The sequence below is a fragment of the Odocoileus virginianus genome, chromosome 13 (assembly GCF_023699985.2).
Source record: "Odocoileus virginianus isolate 20LAN1187 ecotype Illinois chromosome 13, Ovbor_1.2, whole genome shotgun sequence".
NCBI classification, from domain to species: Eukaryota; Metazoa; Chordata; class Mammalia; order Artiodactyla; family Cervidae; genus Odocoileus; species Odocoileus virginianus.
Window position 1 is genome coordinate 47,085,026 of NC_069686.1, and position 21,056 is coordinate 47,106,081.

Sequence of the window (21,056 nt, forward strand, 5' to 3'; positions counted from 1 at the left end):
ATAGAAATTATAGTACAGAACACTGAGCTGAGTTTCTTGTATTTTATATACACACAATAGTGTATATATGTCAATCATGGTCTCATGACCTAGAAGGTGGGATAGTGGTGGGGTGGGTGGGAGGTCCAAGAGGGAGGGGTTTATGCATGCATATGGCTCATTCATTTCACTGGAGAGTAGAAATTAATGCAACAATGTAAAACAACTATACTCTAATAAAAAATGCAAAAAAAATTGTAATACAAACCAAAATATATTTCAAATGAATGAAATATACAGTAAATTGCTATGGAAATTCAAAATCACATCAAGTAATGATATAGATGAGTTTATAATTGATGAATCTTGAATCTTACACAGCTCTTTTGGAACCCATGCAACAATGTGAAGCTGGTATTAGGAAGAATATTAACACTATTCAATATCATGTCCCTCCCTGTCACTGCCAGAAGGAGACATTACTGACCATAGTAGTGAGCCAATGTGGTAATTCTAACAATTTTACTGCTCAAAAAATGCATTGATTTTCTTTTTGTTCAGATAATATTTCTTCTTTCTTATTAAGGGACTGATATTCTCTTGGCAGGAGAGAGTAAGGAACAGCATTTTTGCTACTTCTGTGTTAGAATTAGAAGGATCATGAAAACTCCACATTTTATTTCTCCTGCCTATTAGCTATGATTTTTCAGGAAAATCATTTGAACACAATTCTTCATTTCATAAGATGAATAATTAAAACTCATGGGTTATTATAGAAGCTGAACAAGGATATTTTTCATGTGAAAATACTTATCCTAGGACCTGGCACAAAATTTAGCAAATATTAATTGAACTTTATGCAAATTTTACATCAAAGGTATGATGGGAAATGTTTGAAGCATGTTAAAAATTATAAATCTTTATGTATATATGAAATAATTTTATCTCAGAAAATTGTAAAACACAAATAGGTTAAAAAATATTTCAAAGTCAAGTTAACAAACTGGTCAATTAATAAAAAAATATCTTTTCCAAATGCAGTAAAACATTTTGCATTTTACACTATTACTGTCTGTAAGAAGAGGGGGCATAAAAGGTGCTGGGATCTATATAGAGTGCAAAGCTTTAAAGTTAGGAATGTCACACAAATGCAGTCATGTTTGTGCACCAAAAGAATGAAATCTGCAAAATTAATCAGAAAAAAATTGGCAAGTGACTTTAAATTTTTGAATTTTTATCACTGTATGAAAGTATTGTTTTATAAATCTGATGCACAAATGTAATCATAGTTTTAATTTTTATTGAATCAGATTTGTGGGGTACCTAGTGGAGGTGATGGAATTCCAGCTGAGCTATTTCAAATCCTGAAAGATGATGCTGTGAAAGTGCTATACTCAATATGCCAGCAAATTTGGAAAACTCAGCAGTGGCCACAGGACTGGAAAAGGTCTGTTTTCATTCCAATCCCAAAGAAAGGCAATCCCAAAGAATGTTCAGACTACCACACAATTGCACTCATCTCACATGCTAGTAAAGTAATGCTCAAAATTCTCCAAGCAAGGCTTGAGCAATATGTGAACCATGAACTTCCAGATGTTCAAGGTGGTTTTAGAAAAGGCAGAGGAACCAGAAATCAATTGCAAACATCTGCTGGGTCATCGAAAGAGCAAGAGAGTTCTAGAAAAACATATATTTCTGCTTTATTGACTATGCCAAAGCCTTTGTCTGTGTGGATCACAATAAACTGTGGAAAATTCTGAAAGAGATGGAAATACCAGACCACCTGACCCAAGTCTTGAGAAACCTGTATGCAGGTCAGGAAGCAACAGTTAGAACTGGACATGGGACAACAGAGTGGTTCCAAATAGGAAAAGGAGTACATCAAGGCTGTATATTGTCACCCTGCTTATTTAACTTATATGCCGAGTACATCATGAGAAACGCTGGGTGGAAGAAGCACAAGCTGGAATCGAGACTGCTGGGAGAAATATCAATAACCTCAGATATGCAGATGACACCACCCTTATGGCAGAAAGTGAAGAGGTACTTAAAAGCCTCTTGATGAAAGTGAAAGAAGAGAGTGAAAAAGTTGGCTTAAAGCTCAACATTCAGAAAACTAAGGTCATGAAATCTGGTCCCATCACTTCATGGGAAAGAGATGGGGAAACAATGGAAGCAGTGTCAGACTTTATTTTTGGGGGGCTCCAAAATCACTGCAGATGGTGATTGCAGCCATGAAATTAAAAGACGCTTACTCCTTGGAAGCAAAGTTATGACCAACATAGATAGCACATTAGAAAGCAGAGACATTACTTTGCCAACAAAGGTCCATCTAGTCAAGGCTATGGTTTTCCAAGTGGTCATGTATGGATGTGAGAGTGGGACTGTGAAAAAAGCTGAGCACCGAAGAATTGATGCTTTTGAATTGTGATGTTGGAGAAGACTCCTGGGAGTCCCTTGGACTGCAAGGAGATCCAACCAGTCCATCTTAAAGGAGATCAGTCCTGGGTGTTCATTGGAAGGACTGATGCTGAAGCTGAAGCTGAAACTCCAATACTTTGGCCACCTCATGCAACGAGTTGACTCATTGGAAAAAACCCTGATGCTGAGGGGGATTGGGGGCAGGAGGAGAAGGGGACGACAGAGGATGAGATGGCTGGATGGCATCACCGACTCAATGGGCATGGGTTTGGGTAGATTCCGGGAGTTGGTGATGGACAGGGAGGCCTGGTGTGCTGCGATTCATGGGGTCTCAAAGAGTCGGACACAACTGAATGACTGAACTGGACTGAACTGAAAACATGCATGGCAATATGCACATGTTTTCTAAGGCTTCTTTAATCCCTTTGTGCCATATTTTCCCCCCTATATGTAGAAAGAAAAGGGTATGTTAAAAGATTTTTCTTTCTGAATGTCTCCATCATCATGGTTAATAATGGCAGCCTAGCATATAAGAGGAGAAATTCAATTTCAAATTGCTTTAAGGTTCAGCTTTGAATTTCACTTTGATCAGAAGAGTCGCATGACCTTTAAATTTGATGAAAAGAGGAAGAAGATATTAATCTCATTTTGAAGTCCTCCCAAAGTAGGTGACTCTAAACCACAGTTCCACAAAATGACATGAGTAGTCCACATATTGATCATCGTTACAGTGAAAGACAACACCTAAGATTTTAATACACCTTCAGCATTTTATATCTGATTTCAGTTCTTTTTGTAAAATCACTCTGGTACTTCAGAGCTCTTATTATTTTGAACAGTTTAGCTATGTATCTTATATTTATGTTTTATTGTAAAAACTGATCTTTTTTAAAGATTATACTTTTTCCCTTATATATGCAAAACTTATTTTGATAGCCTGAAAATATTTTTTGTGTATAATGTAGTAATAGAGGCTACATTATAGTCTCTACACAAAGGCAAATTCTCCCTGTTACAGAAAATTGCAATTGAGATACAGAATCTTGTAAGTATACAACTGGGGCTTCCTAGGTACCTCAGTGGTAAAGAATCCACCTGGCCATCAAGAGACGTGGGTTTGATCTCTGGGTCAGGAAGATCCCCTGGAGAAGGAAATGGCAACCCACTCCAGAATTCTTGCCTGGGAATTCCCATAGACAGAAGAGCCTGGTGGGCTATGGTCCATGGTCCATGGGGTTGCAAAAAGCCAGACAGGACTTAGTGACTTAATGACAGGCTATATCTGGAGAATCCCTTGGACAGAGGAGCATGGCAGGCTATGGTCCATAGGGTCGCAAAGAGTCAGACACAACTGAAGCAACTTAGCACTATACAATAATTGTACACTCAGTTAACAATAAGTTAACTGTTCATGCATTTCATATACTAGCATTCAGATAAGAATTAGTTATCCAAAACAAAAATCCACTCAGTTACTTTCAGGTAGTGTTAAGAACTTCTACCAATATCATTTAACCTTTTGAACAGTCTTGCTGGGCATGCATATTATTATTCCTATCCTTTTTTTTTTTTTAATGATTGAACAGTGTTTGATATAAAAACAAATATTTCCTAGAATGTGATTTGTGAATTACTTGCATCAGGCTCAGTTTGTTAAAATGCATATTTCTGGCCACAACTCCAAGCTGCTTAATGAAAAGCTCTGGTATATAGGCCTCCAGAATTTCAACTTTCATTTTTCAATTTAATAATCATTAGTCTAACATGTAACATAGAGGAAAGAATCAGATTAGGAAAATGACATAACAATAAACAGTCTTTCTTTTTAATGTCACTGGCCTTGGAGAGAAGGGGAGAAATCAAAAAGACTGTTAAATCAATATCCCTATACCAGGCAGCTACTGACTTTAAAAAACTGTGAATGGAATATCTTCATACTATAATGTGAAAGGGATAAATGATTGTTCAAATAAATAAGAATCTATCTGACTTTATATCTACCTATACATTCATGATCCAACAATACTTTCATGAATTTTAGATTTCATGAATCTAAAATTCATGAAAGTATTTAAAAAGTTAAATAATTCAGAGTGGTATAAAAAGAAACTGATTTTCATTATTTTACAGTAAAGGACAGTAGGGGAAAATGTAGAATAAATTTGAAAGGAATGATACACATGTTTATGGTGCTAGAGAAAAAAAAAATTATTTCTTGGGAGGGCCATGCAGGGCTAATTCAAAGACTATTATCCAAAGATGAATAGCAGAAAACAGTAGATTGCAGTAGTACAGATTAAAGATGACTAGGGCATGGACTATGGATTTTTCCTGAGGAAAATGACAAATAAGACAGATGCCAGAAATTATTATAGTCAGCATGATTATGCAAATAATTCAGTAGGAATTCAACAGGAAATTTTGATGATCCACACACATTTTAGTTCTCAAATGATCTGCCATTAATGGCTTTGATTATTGTAGTCTACTTAGAGAATGAAGATTTACGAATTTCTGTAAAGATGGTAAAAATACTTGGTCTTAAATCAGTCATTGGAAGAACTTGTGGAGCAACAAATGCCTAACGTAATTTTTCAAGGTAGGCAACGAGAATAATGACTTCTATTTGATTTAATGTCTCAGAAAAGATTATTTTTTAAGACTGGAACAAATGTAGATGAATGGAACATATTTTATCTTTGTCCATAAAACATTATTTTATAAGGAGTATAGGGGAAATTGCAAGGTGATCATCAATTGATTGAGAAACAGAATTACTAAAATTAATTATTTCTCTGGCACAGTCTTTGAGACTTATTTCCAGTATGTAACAAAGAAAATATTCCTTGAAAATTAAGAATCCATGTGTACTTCCTCAAAACAGGAGAGGAGCATCATGACCACTAGCAAGTGATATAATTTATCTAATATAAATAGTGGATGCCAAGCTATGGATAAAATAGAAAATTAGTCAATATTGTTAGCAAATACCACCTGTACTACTTAAATAATTTCAAATTTTTGAATAAAATATTACAGCATTCTTATCCTCTTTGTTTAAAAATCCCTCTCTTCCCTTTTGGAGTTCTAAAGACATATTTTTAATAATTTTCTAAAATACATAAAACACATGATGTCATATCAGAACATCTGATCAATTAGCATTTACTTCAGTTCCTAAGAAATTCCATTTTTCTTTCTTCTAAGCATCTCAGTGTAATGATGAGCCCTGGAGGTTCTTATCTCTAGTAACATAAAATGTATCTCAGATCATTTCTCTTATTTAACATGAACCCTGATTTAGATTGCTGTTGTTATTGTTGTTTCTTAGTCTGCAGAGGTAATGTAAGGAGCAAATTTGATATTTTAATCAATATTTCAACATGATTGCACAAAACACCTTTGTACACATCACTTGTATAATAAAACTACCAAATAGTCAGAATTATTTTTTTCACTGGAGCATGGAAAATATCTTCAGTGATCAATCAGAAAGATTTGACACATGTAAAGTGACATAAAACAAAAAGGAATTTTGCAATCATTAGAATTCATTCTAACAACATGTTTGCAAAATCTGCCTAAACGGCTGTTCCTAATTATCTTTGGACTGTATCAGGAATTAGAAACTGAAGAACTGGAACAATTTTCTAAATTATTCATCCATAAAACCACAGCTAAGGAAGAAAAGGAGTTACTTTTTAAAATCAATGATTTTATTGGTTGTTCACTTGATTATACTTATTTGAAATATGCTCATTTCATTACCTCACTTCATAATATAGACAGAGTCAGAACTGGCCTTAAACTTATTTATCTATTTTAATGATTTATTTGTATTATAGCATATAATAAATATAATATATGTTAAATATATGTTAATTTTTATAAAAGTTCTGAACAAAAATTTGGATAATGTATGAAAAGATGACAAAATAATAATTACAATGATATTAATTTCCATTTAAATCATGCTCCATATGTAATATTATTAATCAAATAACTATATTCTTGAACATTATTGCCAATTATGCTGAAGTTGAATATTTCCTTTTGTGAACAAAATAACGCTTTTGTAAAAAAAAATTTTTATAATTTGAGTTTGTCAGTATGATGATTTTATGAGCTCTTGCCTGTGTTTTAGGACACCAAATATTATCTTCACAAATACCACAAAAAATTCACATGGCATCATAGAAGCCTAGTTCCAAAACAGGTTCAGCTATCTGCACTGGCTATGACAGAATTGTAGAGACCTAGAAATTGCAGTCATTTAGTTTGGCCACTATGCCCAAAGAGATCTACTTGGAATGACTCTGGAATCTGTTCTTTTGTTGTGTACAACTATTCTTGATATGGTGATATTTGACAGTCATTTTAAATAAGAACTGAAGCCAATTTAAATGGTTTCTCTACGGATTTCCTCTGACAGATGCACAGAGGTATCTTGTGTTAGCCAGCAGACCTTGTTCAAACACAGCTAAAACTATTTCAGCATTCATTTTGATGCAATCAGCTAATTATATGGTTATGATTTATTTTTAAATGAAGAATTTTAATCAGATCTATTATTTTAATCCTCTGTTAAACTTCCCATCATAATGTCGAGTATGGGCAAGACAAATTCTCTGAATGAAAATTTGGGCATATTCTCTTGATTTCATGGTAATAGAAGTATGATCTTACATGGGAAAGCACTGTATTTCCTTATCTATGATTTAGAAGAGTGAAAATTCTCCAGTTTGAACTATGAGACAGATGACCACTTGCTCTTTGGCAATTGGTTCCACTTTGGAGTTACAACCAGCAAAAATAAATCACAGAAATTTAATAAACAAGGATTTGCCTGACAGGCAAGCTCCATTTTTATAGTAGCATAATTTTAAGTATTTCTCAAATTAATTTCAATTCTTAATTAAAATTTCAGTTTTGTTACAAAATCTGCAAAATTTAAGTTTAACATAGAATAAAGAATAATGCATGTAAACTCAAATTTTAAAAAAGTCTTTTAACAAGTGAAGTTCAATGGAAGTTACCCTCAGCATACTGACAACTTGTGGGAATTTAGCAGAAATCTCTATTTAGTATTCACGAACTATGATAACTGGCTTCTCTTTCATTTCATTTGGTTGAAGTCACCACATTAGCAAACTTGTGTGTTTTGTTACTCATTGATTTGTTGTGTGTTGTTTTTATCTTTCCAGGTGCTCCACCAACTGGTCGGGCACACAGTGTGAGAGGCCTGCCCCAAAGAGCAGCAAATCTGATCATATCAGCACAAGTAAGCTTCTCAGATTAGTATCTTTGGTGTTCCACATAGAATAGAAATCATTGTTTTCTTCTTACACCACTATTGAGGGAATTGAGTCTTGGAAAACCTGCTTCATGGAATTTTGCCAGAGACCCACTTCAATCCAGGTGATTTTTGAAAGATGAAGCCGTGAGCTTCTACCTGGTGACAGGGTCGATTATTAGGTACTCTTTCAGGTTGTGAGGATTCATCTCAAACTTTGGCAGTTCTCAGAACACACATCTGTGCTGCAAAAGATGCAAATATCACAATGGATGTGAGAATGCTGCAGGAAAAAAAAATAATTTCATGTTTTAATTAAAGCGTATTATTCTTGAAGTACATTTCAAAGTGTTGTGGAAAAACAAACTTAACCAGTTAGTCTCAAAGTGACAAAGTATGTTAACAAGCAATGTTTAATAAAGATCCTAGTTGATTTATTGCTTCCTTATCTTTAAAGTACTGGTTTTGAAGTGTAGTAAAATATAGTTCAATATTTTGCAAGTTTTTTCTGTGTGTAGCTGTAGCCTTAGGATGTGTCTCTGATATGAAAATTCATCTATATCAACATTTTGTGTTTTCCATAGACACATTGGAAGACAGTATGTGTGTTGGAAGACATCCTGTGTCTTCCAACATCTTTAAATGATTTTATAAAGATTTTCAAAATAAAACTCTGAAAGAAAAATTTCTCAGTTCACACATATTAGCACTAATGAGTGAGAAAGTTTTGAGAAACCTGTAATAACTATCAAGTAAGTAAATATATTCTTGAAGAGAAAAAAAACAGTATCTCTGATTTATGAACACTTACTTGGCAATTTTTTCTAGTACTTCACTGCTGGTATTAGTGCACATAAAAAAAAAAGAACTATGGAATTTGTGGAAAAGGGAAGATATTATCAAAATCAAAAGTGTATGATTTTTGTGGTTGTATGGCAGAAGCCAACATAACATTGTAAATCAATTTTCCTCTGATTAAGGAATAAACTTTTTTAAAACAGATTATGATTTTGTACCTTAGACAAAGGTTCCCAGTGTTTGCTGATCTGCTTGTCTGTTGTGCCTGTCCCCGAATAATTTATCATTGCTTGAAATTCTTCCAATGACACTGTCCAAAGTTCCACCACTTAGAGATTAACTCGGGCTAATAGGGATGGCTATCTTTGAAAAATGACAACTAGGTATAGAACAAATAACCTTAGAACTGAGTGCTTTAATTTGGAGATGTGAGGTAAGTGATTCCAGTCAAGGAACATTTAGAGTTACCTTAAAATTTGTGTGTTGTCTTAAGGAAGGGAAAGGAGAAGAACTTAGCAAAGATATGAACATGTAATTGTAGGAATAGGGCACCAGGATTTGATGAATGGATTCATAAAATATAGTAGAGGTGGAAAAACATACCTTGCCTAATTTAATATTTCAAAAGAAAAGCAAAATAAAAAAATACTGTCTTCTCCCTCTTCCAGGATCACACTAACATTATTACTAATAATTCTTGGGAAATACCAATTTATATGATTTTTGTGAACTAGTTATTAGACTCAATCATCATCAAAAGCACTTTTTAATGAAAAGAAATGCATTTGATGTACCAAGCTATAGAATACACTGAGGTAATAAACTGAGAATTAATGAAGATATAGTATTTTAGCCTTTTATGGTAATTTCTCAATTATGTAAGATAAATAAAAAATATTTTTTAGAGAGGTAAAACAGTTTTATAATATTCATAAAACTCTGAAAGGAAACCAAGTAGAACATCAATTGAATTTTCAGTTTATATATAATGTCCATCTATAAGGGAAAAGTTTGGGTTCTGAAAGATGATTTTGAGGGGTGTGCCAGGTGTATTTATTTGAAAGATGATGTCTTCAACCACTTGTATCAGCAACAAGCTCCCTGATAAGAAAATGTCTCCAATTACCTGCAGCAGCTCTAAAATGAGGACTATCACATGGAAGGAGGCGTCTCAAGTAGTCGTAACCCCTTTTTCAAGGATTCTGATGCTCATTCTTCCATTACTGATTTAAAGTCATTAAATTTAATGGAGGTATCAATGCACATTGAAAGGACAATTAGCTATGCAAATGTCAAATTATCTCAGGTTTGAGCAAAGTTGACCAAATAATGACTCTATTAAAAGGTACTTATCATCAGACATTTGCACTGAGAGAAACTTGCCTCAGTAACTCTGAAAAGAGAGAAAAGGTAGTTAAGCCGATCTTTCCTAAGGTAGGAGGGCTATTTTCATTCTGTCAGGTAAACTCCAATGATTTTTGAATTGTTGTCAAATGTTCCCTAAACTTGGGCAGAAGTCATCTGTTCAATAAGATGGATGTCTTAGGAACATGTCTCCAACCTGCATTTCTAATCACAGTGAAGCATTCCATAATCATTGGACCTTGGTACAATCAGGAATATACTGCCTCTGTCACCCTCACTTGTGTCAGCTGGCATGGGGTTTTACCTTTCTAATTGATGAACAACTTTCTTAATCAACTCTGAGTAGTCATACTGAGGTTTTCTGGCCCTTGCTGTTTGAAATATCTAAAGATCAGCCTGTGGACTTAAGCAGATCTATTATTCTAGAAATTTGCTTAATTTCCACTTGAGAAAGTTAGTCTGAAAACTCTTATTTGGAAGAGTTTTAAATTAAGGATGATTAAATATTTTTTTATATACTCCTATTTTAAACTTACCTGAAGTTTTAAAGGAGCGGATATTCAATGTTTGGATTAGGCTATTCATATCTGCTACAATTAAGGAGGATAAAAATATACACAGCATTTGTGGAACAGTAATACAGTGATGCTGTATTTTATTATAGTGACAAGGAATGTGTGATATCTGTTAAGGAGTTATACTTATCTTCTGTTTTCCTACTTTATCTCTTTTAAACCATGATGTTTCAAAAAAAAATATGTTATACCAGAGAATTATAAACTTACAAATATCTCTATATTAAAATGCTACAAAATAATGCATTTGTCCTAATTCTCCCAAAGCAAGTATTTATTGAGCCTCTACCAAGTGTCAAGCAATGTCTAGATCCCAAAGATGAATCAGTGCATAAAACAGACATTGCCTCTTCTCATGAAGCTGAGAGGTGCTAGAGGGCAGGGAGCAGGGGAGAATTAATTTAAAAAGAAAGCATGGAAATAAGTTAACTTTTGGAAAATAATTGTGAGTCTTGATTGGACCTATTAAGGAAGTAAAAAAGGCACAGAAATAGAGAATATCAGAAGAGAACTGACATCAAGAGTGGTTTCTCTGAGGTGGAGATATTTAAACTGACTTGAATGATTAAAAAGGGGAGGAGAGACTAAGGGTATTTCAAACAATAGGAGTATCAGATACAAGAATCCTGGAGGGACTGAAAGAAGACCAGTGTCCTGGCACAAAGGGGACCAGAGTGAGAATGGTGCAAAGTGAGGATGATTATAAAAGACCAAATGATAAGCATCCTCCTGGAAGTCCCTGGAAGGGTCAAATAAGTTTGGAACATGATTTTTTTAATGATTTTTAAAATTATATTTTATCAAAATGGTTAATAAATAGCATTCTAGTTATTATATATGTACATATACATATACACTCACATTTATGCATATATGTAAACACAAACTTGAGATCTGAATATATAGCAGCAAGTCAAAAGAGGTCATTGTATGGTATAGTTTATGCTTATATTTTTCTACTATAAGTTCAACCAATAAATCAAAGATTCTTTTCTTTAACCTTCATGAAGCCTCCTGGTTTCCCTCCTAACCTCTTGAAATAGCTGTCTTGTTTGTGAGATACTTTTTTGTTCTCTTATAGTTAATTCATTTACTACTCCATACACTCTGCTTGGCAATCCATAATTCTTCGACCTCAGTATTCAACTCTTTGCCAGTTACTCCCAAATTTCTGTCTTCAATCCTGATTTCTCTCCTGAGTTTGAGACATGTATACAACTGCACAATTGCTGTATCCATATCAATGTCATCTCTGTCTATATCTGTATATCTATATTCTACAGGAACCTGATGCTCAGTGTTTCCCAAAATAGTTTCATTCCCTTCCCCAATCAGCCAGCCATTTTTATGCACCTTATTTTGCCTTCCTGTCTACACAGCTGGCCACAAAAATTTAACCAAGCAACACTTAGGAGTCACTCTTAACCTTCCTTCTAAATTGACTTAAACAATACATTCAATAGATGTTACTTCCTAAATTTTCTTCCACATTTATCAGCTTGCACATCCCTTCTTAACATCCTTTTGCTTCTCTCTGCAGTCACAGCTCCGTCCACCACCCTCCACTCTACTCTCCAGTCAGACTGTTGTTCTTTACTCTTTTCTCCTCCGGGTCTTCACATTTCTCTCCCTAGATTAATTCAGTATCTCCCCCTCCACTCGACCTGCATTCTCCTTCATGGGAATAAAGAGGACTTCCATCAGGTTTCAGAGACATACCAACCCTCCTCTGCTATCCCAGATCTAGTTGGCTTCTGCTCCTCTGTGTTTGCTGAGCAATACATATTTTCACTAGGCTAGTGCATATCCTGTGCTAAATAAACCCATGTGTTTGTCATCTTCCAGTATACATCAAACAACATGAGAGGAGGGACATTTCTATCCCCAGTGCAAAGTATAGTAAGTGTTGCGTGTGTGAGACATAGCAACACTTAAAAATATGTTTGCTAAATGAGAACCAAATGGATAATCCCTATGATATCCTAGGCACTGTGCTATCTACAAAACCCAGATAGATAGCTTATGCTCCCAAATTACAAATAAACTGCTCTCTATAATGTGTTGTGAAAAGTGAAAAATAGAGTTATGCTTGGAGTGATACAGCAATATGTATTTTGAATTAGTCAGTAAACATGTATGAGCACTTTCTGTATAGTAGACACACTGCTATTTACATTACTGTGATGTATATGTTAATGATAGCACTCATTTTATTAATGTGTAAACTCGAACAAAGATAAAAAATTGGCCCGAGCATATGGCGCTAGTGAGATGAGATTTGAACCCCACTCTAGTACCCTTGCCTGGAAAATCCCATGGACGGAGGAGCCTGGTGGGCTGCAGTTCATGGGGTCGCTAAGAGTCAGACATGACTGAGCGACTTCACTTTCACTTCTCACTTTCATGCATTGGAGGAGAAAAAGGCAACCCATTCCAGCATTCTTGCCTGGAGAATCCCACGGATGGGGGAGCCTGCTGGGCTGCCATCTATGGGGTCGCGCCAGAGTCCGACACACCTGAAGTGACTTAGCAGCAGCAGCCTGCATGTAGAATCTGCTATCTCAACTGTGATGTTGTACTGCCTCTTCCATGGAAGGGGTCTCTTCTCAGCATAACAATTTGATAATATAGTTCTTTCAAATGGAAAAGCGGTACATAATGGAGCTTCAGAACAACTTTGCAAAGAAAGACTGGCTCTGTTTTCTTTTTTTTAATTAATTTATTTATTTTAATTGGAGGCCAATTACTTTACAATATTCTTGTGGTTTTCACCATACATTAACATGAATCATTTTCTGTAAGAAAGTTGTTGAGATTTCCTCTCCACTCAGTAAGTACAGAGTATACTTTTTTAAAAAAATCTGTTTAGAACAGTCCACCAGCAATATGCTGTTAAAAACTCACCTGTAATAGACCTTGATTGTCATGTTACAATATGATATTTACTCTCATGTACACTGCTTGGAAAAAATACTTCTTTTAATAAATACCTATATTATAGTCTAAAAATATATGTAGTTGCCAGTTGTTTTCATGTGTATAAACTATTTTACAAAAAAAAAAGAGAAAAACTTGCCAAATTGCTACCCTGCATTATTTATTGACTATATTGAACATTATCGCAGTTACCTTGATAGGTTATATGAACATATTAGAACGCTAGGCTCTTAAACAGAGTGCTTGTAATGTAAGGAACTGGAAATGCCATCTGGGGAAAAGAAAAACGAATGTCTTTTTAAATTTTTTTTCTAGCATTCATAATTAACAGCATTTCTACTTAATAGGAATAAAAGAAACTATGTAGAACAAGTAAAATCTAATTTTCTAAATAATTTGCAGTCTCTTGGAGGAGAAAGTAACTTTATGTACTTTAAAACCAATATTGGTAAGTATTTTAAACCTACAAATTTACCACAAATTTTAGCAGAAAAAAAAATGATGAAGTGAGGATATTTATAAAGTCATGATTAATCAGTTTAAGTCAGTTTATGAAGAAACCAAGCTGTTCACTGGTATTTAAAATTTGTGAACAAATGTTAATTATTATCCAAGGTGCCAGGTTCTCTACTTCCATTAAATACTAATAATTACACATGCATATAAAGTTCATTTTCCCAATCCAAGAAGATAATGCAATATCAACCTCTTTCAATTATATAGTGCTGGTAACAATATAAAAAAATAAAATAAAATGAATATTATGTTTCAAAAACTGACAAAAGAAAGAAAGCCATATTTTTCCTTGCATGAAAGAGAGAGTTAGTTAATTATTTTAGACAAGCTATTTTTGAAGTTTCAAATTGAAAGATTATCTTATATATGTCCTTTCTTTAATAAAGAGTTTTTGGTATTTTAGTAAATGATCTCAAATATTCTGGGAAAGATTGAAAGTGGGAGAAGAAAGGGACAACAGAGAATCAGATGATTGGATGGCATCACCAACTCAATGGACTTGAGTTTGGGTAAACTCTGGGTGTTGGTGATGGACAGGGAGGCCTGGCGTGCTGCAGTCCATAGGGTCGCAAAGAGTTGGACACGACTGAGTGATTGAACTGAACTGAACTGAAGTGAACTGAAGCAGCTGCTTATTGTGCTTAATATCACCATTAATTTTTTATCACAGTATTGTACATGTATATGCATAGGATAATTCATATATTTAATAACTTTTAATGTTTTATTCCTGAACCATTCAAGATCCTTACATTAAAATTTAACTAGTTTGGATGTTGCTTTGTTTCTCAGTTTAGGCAATGATTAAGCCCGCTTGGCAGTTTCAGTCAGACACTTTTCCCAAAAAAGCAAAGGCTAATGGGCACTAGATATTTGTCTGTTGGAAATGTGAGTACTGGGTACTTGATAGAGCTACTTTATACTCTCCTGTTATTAGGCAATGCTTGCATTCAGTTTTCTTTCTGCCTAAGTGACATATGACCCTAGGTGTATCTTACTATGGATCACATCATCAGTAAAGAAGTATTGTCTTCTTTAGGAAAAAACAAAAAAGGATTGCTCTTCTTGCCAAAAAAAACTAAGACCCACTTTTTATGACCACTTTTGAAAATCTATTCCATAGAACTTTTATTCCATTTTGAAAATGAGTGATACAACCTAAGTTCATTCTTGTAAATATATGGGAAAAAAGGGAAAGTAGACATTTACAATGTAAGCCAAGCCACCAGTTGCAACTATTCTGGAACTACAATTTGAGAAAGAGAATCCTCTTTGTTCCCCTACTTTGTAGAATCAAGCTAAAAGCCCTATGTGGTAGGTCTTCATGTCTCTATTTTTATGGGTGAAGAGCATGAGTCTCAAATTTTAAATAAGTTTTCTAAGGTCTCAATTCAGGTGAGTTGTGAAACTATTATTTAGGCCTAGGTCCATCCTAATCCAACACTGTTGCCCCTTTTGATTTCTCAGGCTGCCATCTAACATGCCACATGTACTCATGGCCAGATATTTATACCTAAAGGAGAAAAAAAAAAAGAAAACAAAAAAAAACTAATGATGGAAATATAGCCAGGCAAATTGTGGAAATGTGTATTCAGTCAAAGTTTATTTACTTATGTCTTTGCAAATAGATGTCTGGTGAGAATAAGACTCAGACTGACAAAGAAGTCAGTATTTCTAACCTCAGGTATTTAATTATAACATATAAATAAAAGATATCTAAAGAAATGTTTCCAGTAGTTCAAATATTTAATAGGAAAATGACTTTGCAGTAACATAGTGATGAACTAGGAATATAGATATGTGGTCTAAGCTTTATTGTTATTATGTCAATGGTCAAATGATTTAATGTAATAAAGTGTTGTTATATCCATCTTGACTTTATTTTATGTGTTCATCTGCTCATTCATTTCTTTTTCCAGGAAGCATAGCCATCATTGTGCCTCTCGTCCTCTTGGTGACTTTGATAACCACCTTGGTAATTGGTTTAGTGCTTTGTAAAAGAAAAAGAAGGTAAGAGGCAGTATTCTAGACTAACAGTAAATAAGTTACATAAATAGTTATAGAAACCGTGCTTTTAAAAAACTTTAAATGTGATTTACTTATTCCAACTGCATAATTCTGTGTTTTCTGAACCATTTTATCCCTTTTCCATTTTAAGTAACTATAATTCAAACAAACTTTCCCTTATATTATATTGATAGAATGGTTGCATTTATTGTATATATTCTAATAAAAATTACAAGGTAATATATTAAACTTTCAATAGAATTTTACCTTTTGTTACTTTTTCCTTGAAACAGCAAAAACCTCTAAAGAACATTCTATAATATTAATGTGTTAGACTATCAATGTCAATAGAATGATAATGATAATGTATTATATGTCACAAATTGTGTATTTCATTCATAAATTATACATTTGTTGATTTTATATATTACTGGAAGTATCATTATTTCAATTTATATGAATGCACAATTAAAAAGATCTTTAAGCAGTGAGTTGTCTGTGGGTGATTATCTGGAACCTAGAGTTTGTAAGTCAGTTTTTGCAGTATGTAAAGGAATTTTAGCCCCATGACTTGGGGATTGAAAATAATTTCAAAATTTCTTTGTAACTTTTTCATGAATATCTTTCAGGAACAAAAGGGGAAAAGTAGAAAGTAAAAGGGTAATTAATTATATTCAGTTTCAACTATTGTAGTATTAGCTATTTAAAAGGAATGTTCCAAGTGCATTTTTTATTGCTAAAGCTAAATAATTTGGGAAAATGATGTATTACAGTAAGAATTTTTCGTCCCTCTGTGAATCAATGAATGTCATTTATTATCAATGTATTTTATGTATGAGTGTCCCACCAGTTCTATTAAAATGTCATTAAATCTGCAAATACAGTAGTTTCATACACCATGTTGTGATATTTAGACAACTCATATAATGTTCACATATTCTAGGACAAAGACTATAAGAAGACAGCCGATTATTAATGGAGGAATAAATGTAGAAATTGGCAATCCATCTTATAATATGTATGAGGTCGACCATGATCACAGTGATGGAGGTCTTTTAGATCCTGGCTTTATGGTAGATCCAGCAAAGGTAAAGTTTTAAGATGATGGACTGTGAGCACTAATATTCTTGAGTCATTTCTTTATAATGTGGTTCTGATTTTCATCACTATTTCTTTTATCTGAAGTTAGATTAAAGAACTTTAGGATTTATTGAATGTTATAGTCTCTTCTAAAGAAAAAATAAAATTAGGACTGCATTCACCTGAAGCATGAAGTTAATGTAACATATTTTAGAAAATATGTATTCAGTTAATTTTTAAACATAGATGTCTTAGTCAAATGTGCTGAGGTGCTGGCACATCTAAATATAAGCCTGGTGAAATTATTGAAATAAAATTTATTTTTTAATTTACTTTAAAAAAAGGGAGTACGGCATTTCATTGCCAAAATAAGTACTTTATTTCCAGTAATGTTTCACTGAAGAGTCCACTAAGCTGTGTCCTTGGATTTGTTTGCAATCATATCGCTTTTAAACAATATTTTTTCTACCTGCTGTAATATTTTTCTTATTGGTTTGAGACTTATCTGTGATATTTATATCTTAAAAACCCACAGTATTTTTTTTAATTTCTGTTAGTACTGAATGCTCAATTTGGAAGTTTTTTATTAAAAAAATAGATAAATGATACAACATCTAGGTAAACTTGCAAAGGTTTACTTCACTGTATTATCCAAATATTTTGCTTGATAGTTATAGAATATTTTACTATGAATTAAGAACATCAGTTTGCTAGTATGGAATGATTTTCTAAGCTTATTTATTCATTAATTAAATGGTTCTTTATATTCTGATATATCAAAGGTGTTATGTCCAAAATGCACCTTTATATTAAATAATTACATTAACCACATGGCTTTGTTCTCATAGCAACAGCTGTTCCCAAAGAAATTGAAAAGGTCTCATATATTCAGCCCAAAACTGATGATCTGAAATTGAAGAAGTATTCATTTTTATGAAAAGAAATCAATCATTATTATATGAAAAAAATTTTACCCTATCAGAAGATACTGTAAATATTTTCCTCATTAGAAATAATTTTCAGTTACTATAAATTATTAATTCAGTCACTAACTCCTACATTTGAACTCTGTCATGAAATAAATCCTCATAACCCAAGTTTCAGTGTTCATATTCTAATAATTTTTTCTTAAGAACAAAATACAGTATCTGTAAATATAATATGAACTGATGAGGATACATCTCATACACTTCTTATTAACAGGAAGGTTCTCATTTTCCCCATCATTTTATGTCTACTGATAAAATTAAGCCAATTTTGGATACTTAAAGGGAATAGCTTTTTAATATTCTATTTATTTTTTAATGTTTACTCTAGGAAGATAAAAGTATGCTTCAGGGCCCCTTGAGTATATTTTTAATATATTTAGCAAATAGCATTCAATAAATATTTATTTACCAATTTTCTGACTGACTGACCAAAATTCCATTAAATGTGACTTAGATGGCTGATTCTACTAGATTTTATTATAGAAGTTGGCTCTTGATGTTTGAAATAGAAATATGAATTGTTACCTAAGAAGTAACTGTAAAAAATATGTTTATAGGTATAGACAATTTTGAAAAGTGAATGGCCATACCAAAGCAACCTTAATGATGAAATGTTTTTCATAGATTTTCCACTTGTTACAGTGGTTTGATATATTCATGATGTGATCAAATACAAATTTTATGACATGTACAGAAGACTTTTGTAGAATGTATCTGTTATTTTCAAAAATGGATAAATTTCTCCCTCAATGATACCTTAAGATCAAATGAATTGAAATAATTAGTAAATTTTATTTTTAAAAGTTTTGTGTATAAAGACAATCACAGAATACTCAGAAAAGGGGAACTGGCATCTATTGATTTTATACACAAACTTATCTCAGTCCTTACTTAGATTGTTTTCAATATCTTCTAAATGAGATTTTGTGGGGAAATAAAGAGATGATGATTTTATATTTAAAATCTTTTTCCTCAGATCTTTGTCCTCGTCTCAAACTTTATGATCATTCTTTAAGAGTTGATAGATTTTTTAAAAATATGTATGTTCATTAAAATCCTTCAACTTTTAATCTTGCTTTCTTATTTCCTTTTTGGCCACTAATAAGTATTCTATCATGAACATGAGTGTACCAGATTGACTTTTTCTGCCCTTAGACCCAAAAAACCCTAAAACCATTGTTCTTGCATAGAGTTTAGTGATCCAATCTGATTTCTAATTAATTTGCTTTAAACTAGAAAGTCAAATTTCTCAAAAAAAAACCCCACATAATCTGTTTTTATATCTCACTTTTTAAGTTTCATTTGTATTTTCTAAAAATATAGAAGTCGTGAACCTTTAATTAGAGTCAGTCAGATATTTGAGTGTCTGGGCTCTTATTAGAACTTTTCAAACAGAAACCTTAGGTGAGGGAGGCTGATGCATTTTTCACAGGGCTGTTAGCAAATATATGCTTTTTGGGGAGAGAGAATGAAATTAAGTAAATGGAAATGGGTGGAGGTTTCTGGGTATGTGTTATGTCTATAAGTAACCTAGACTAAGAGAAATGTCTACTGTAAAGCATGGATCTAATATTAATAGATGTTTCATAAATTATTGAATCTACCATAAATATACTGTTGACGCCCCAGGGCTGAAGAACATAGCTTATGTTATTTTTATGACTTAACATGAGTTTGTGTCAGTGAAAATAGTTCCATGATATTAGATCAGAAACTAAAATTCTCTGTTTACACACAGGCCAGGTACATAGGGGGAGGGTCCAGTGTTTTCAAGCTTCCACACACAGCGCCGCCCATCTACCTAAACTCTGATTTGAAAGGACCACTAACTGCTGGGGTGAGAGAAAATTCATTACTCCATATCCATCCGTCACAGAATGCCTTTCAATCAAAAGTGATTACTAGACTTAGACAGGGACTTGTCTTTAGTGATTTTTAATTAACAAAAGGTTTCAAAACTGCATTAAACTTGGGAGTGTATGTGTCCTGCTTATACAAGATTACATGCGAATAAATGTTATCATTTTAGGAAAGCTATTCAGTAGAAATATCTCTTCTCCAAAATTTGAAAATGTTAAAGCTCCGTAATAATAAACATGAGCATTTGCTATTCTTGGAATAGAAATCTCTAGCCAGAAATGTAAACTGTAGAGTTTACATTTAAATTTATGTTTGGCTTTATTTTCTATTAAGATGCTTTGTTTAGTATCTCCAAATTTGATGTCCTTTTAAATAAAAATACACTACAAAATGTGGCATCATATGGAGACATTAGAAATGGTGTATGAAACCATTCTTAAAAACTTTTTAAGTAACTGGTTTCTAGAGAAAAAGGCTTTATCTAAAGTTTGTTGTAGCTTAGTCACTAAGTTGTGTCCAATTCTTTTGCATCCCCATGTACTGCAGCCCGCAAGGCTTCTCTGTCTATGGGATTTCCCAGGCAAGAATATTGGAGTGGGTTGCCATTCCCTTCTCCAAGTGATCTTCCTGACCCATAAACCAAACCTACGTCTCCTGCATTGCAGGTGGATTCTTTACCGTTAAACCACCAGGGAAGCCCTGTCTAAAATTGCGTAGTTCATATTAGACAGGAGAGGGATTAAAGACAATATTAAGATTCTTAGGATTGAATGTTCTCACCTTTGTACCTCTCTCTCATCAGCTGTTTTCCATTCTCATTTTTTTATCATGTTTGTCTCATTTGCATGGATCAAAAAATGTAATATTTCTTTATTATGATAAAGATTTAACATTCTGTTCTGGAAAGACAAAGTTTAAAAATGCAACTGTGTAACAATCTTGGGTTAAGTTAATAAGACAATTTGGTTTAATGTTTTCTGCTTTTATATAAAGTTGCAGTCAATATACCTTTAATGAAGATTTCTTTAGGGTTTCAATATGTCAAAGCTCCCCTTAGGTTCACAAGTTACCTGAGAAGCATACAATTATGTTTTTATTTAATATATGCTAAAGTTGATGAAAGCATATAAACAGAATTTAAATTACATTTATATAATTATTATTTAGTAAGTTAAGTACAATGCATATAAATGTTAACATTAAAAGATAACATAGAAAATAAACTAAGGTAGTCAA

The 21,056-nt window shown here is 33.1% G+C and overlaps 1 protein-coding gene across 1 annotated transcript in view; it reads left to right on the forward strand.

The window, feature by feature from the left end:
- The window catches only part of LRP1B (LDL receptor related protein 1B), a 2,064,747-nt gene that overhangs the window by 2,036,519 nt on the left and 7,172 nt on the right, over positions 1-21,056 (forward strand). The window contains 4 exon segments of the mRNA XM_070476260.1: positions 7,605-7,681; positions 15,804-15,894; positions 16,835-16,979; positions 19,699-19,797. Coding sequence (XP_070332361.1) covers positions 7,605-7,681; positions 15,804-15,894; positions 16,835-16,979; positions 19,699-19,797 — 412 coding nt within the window.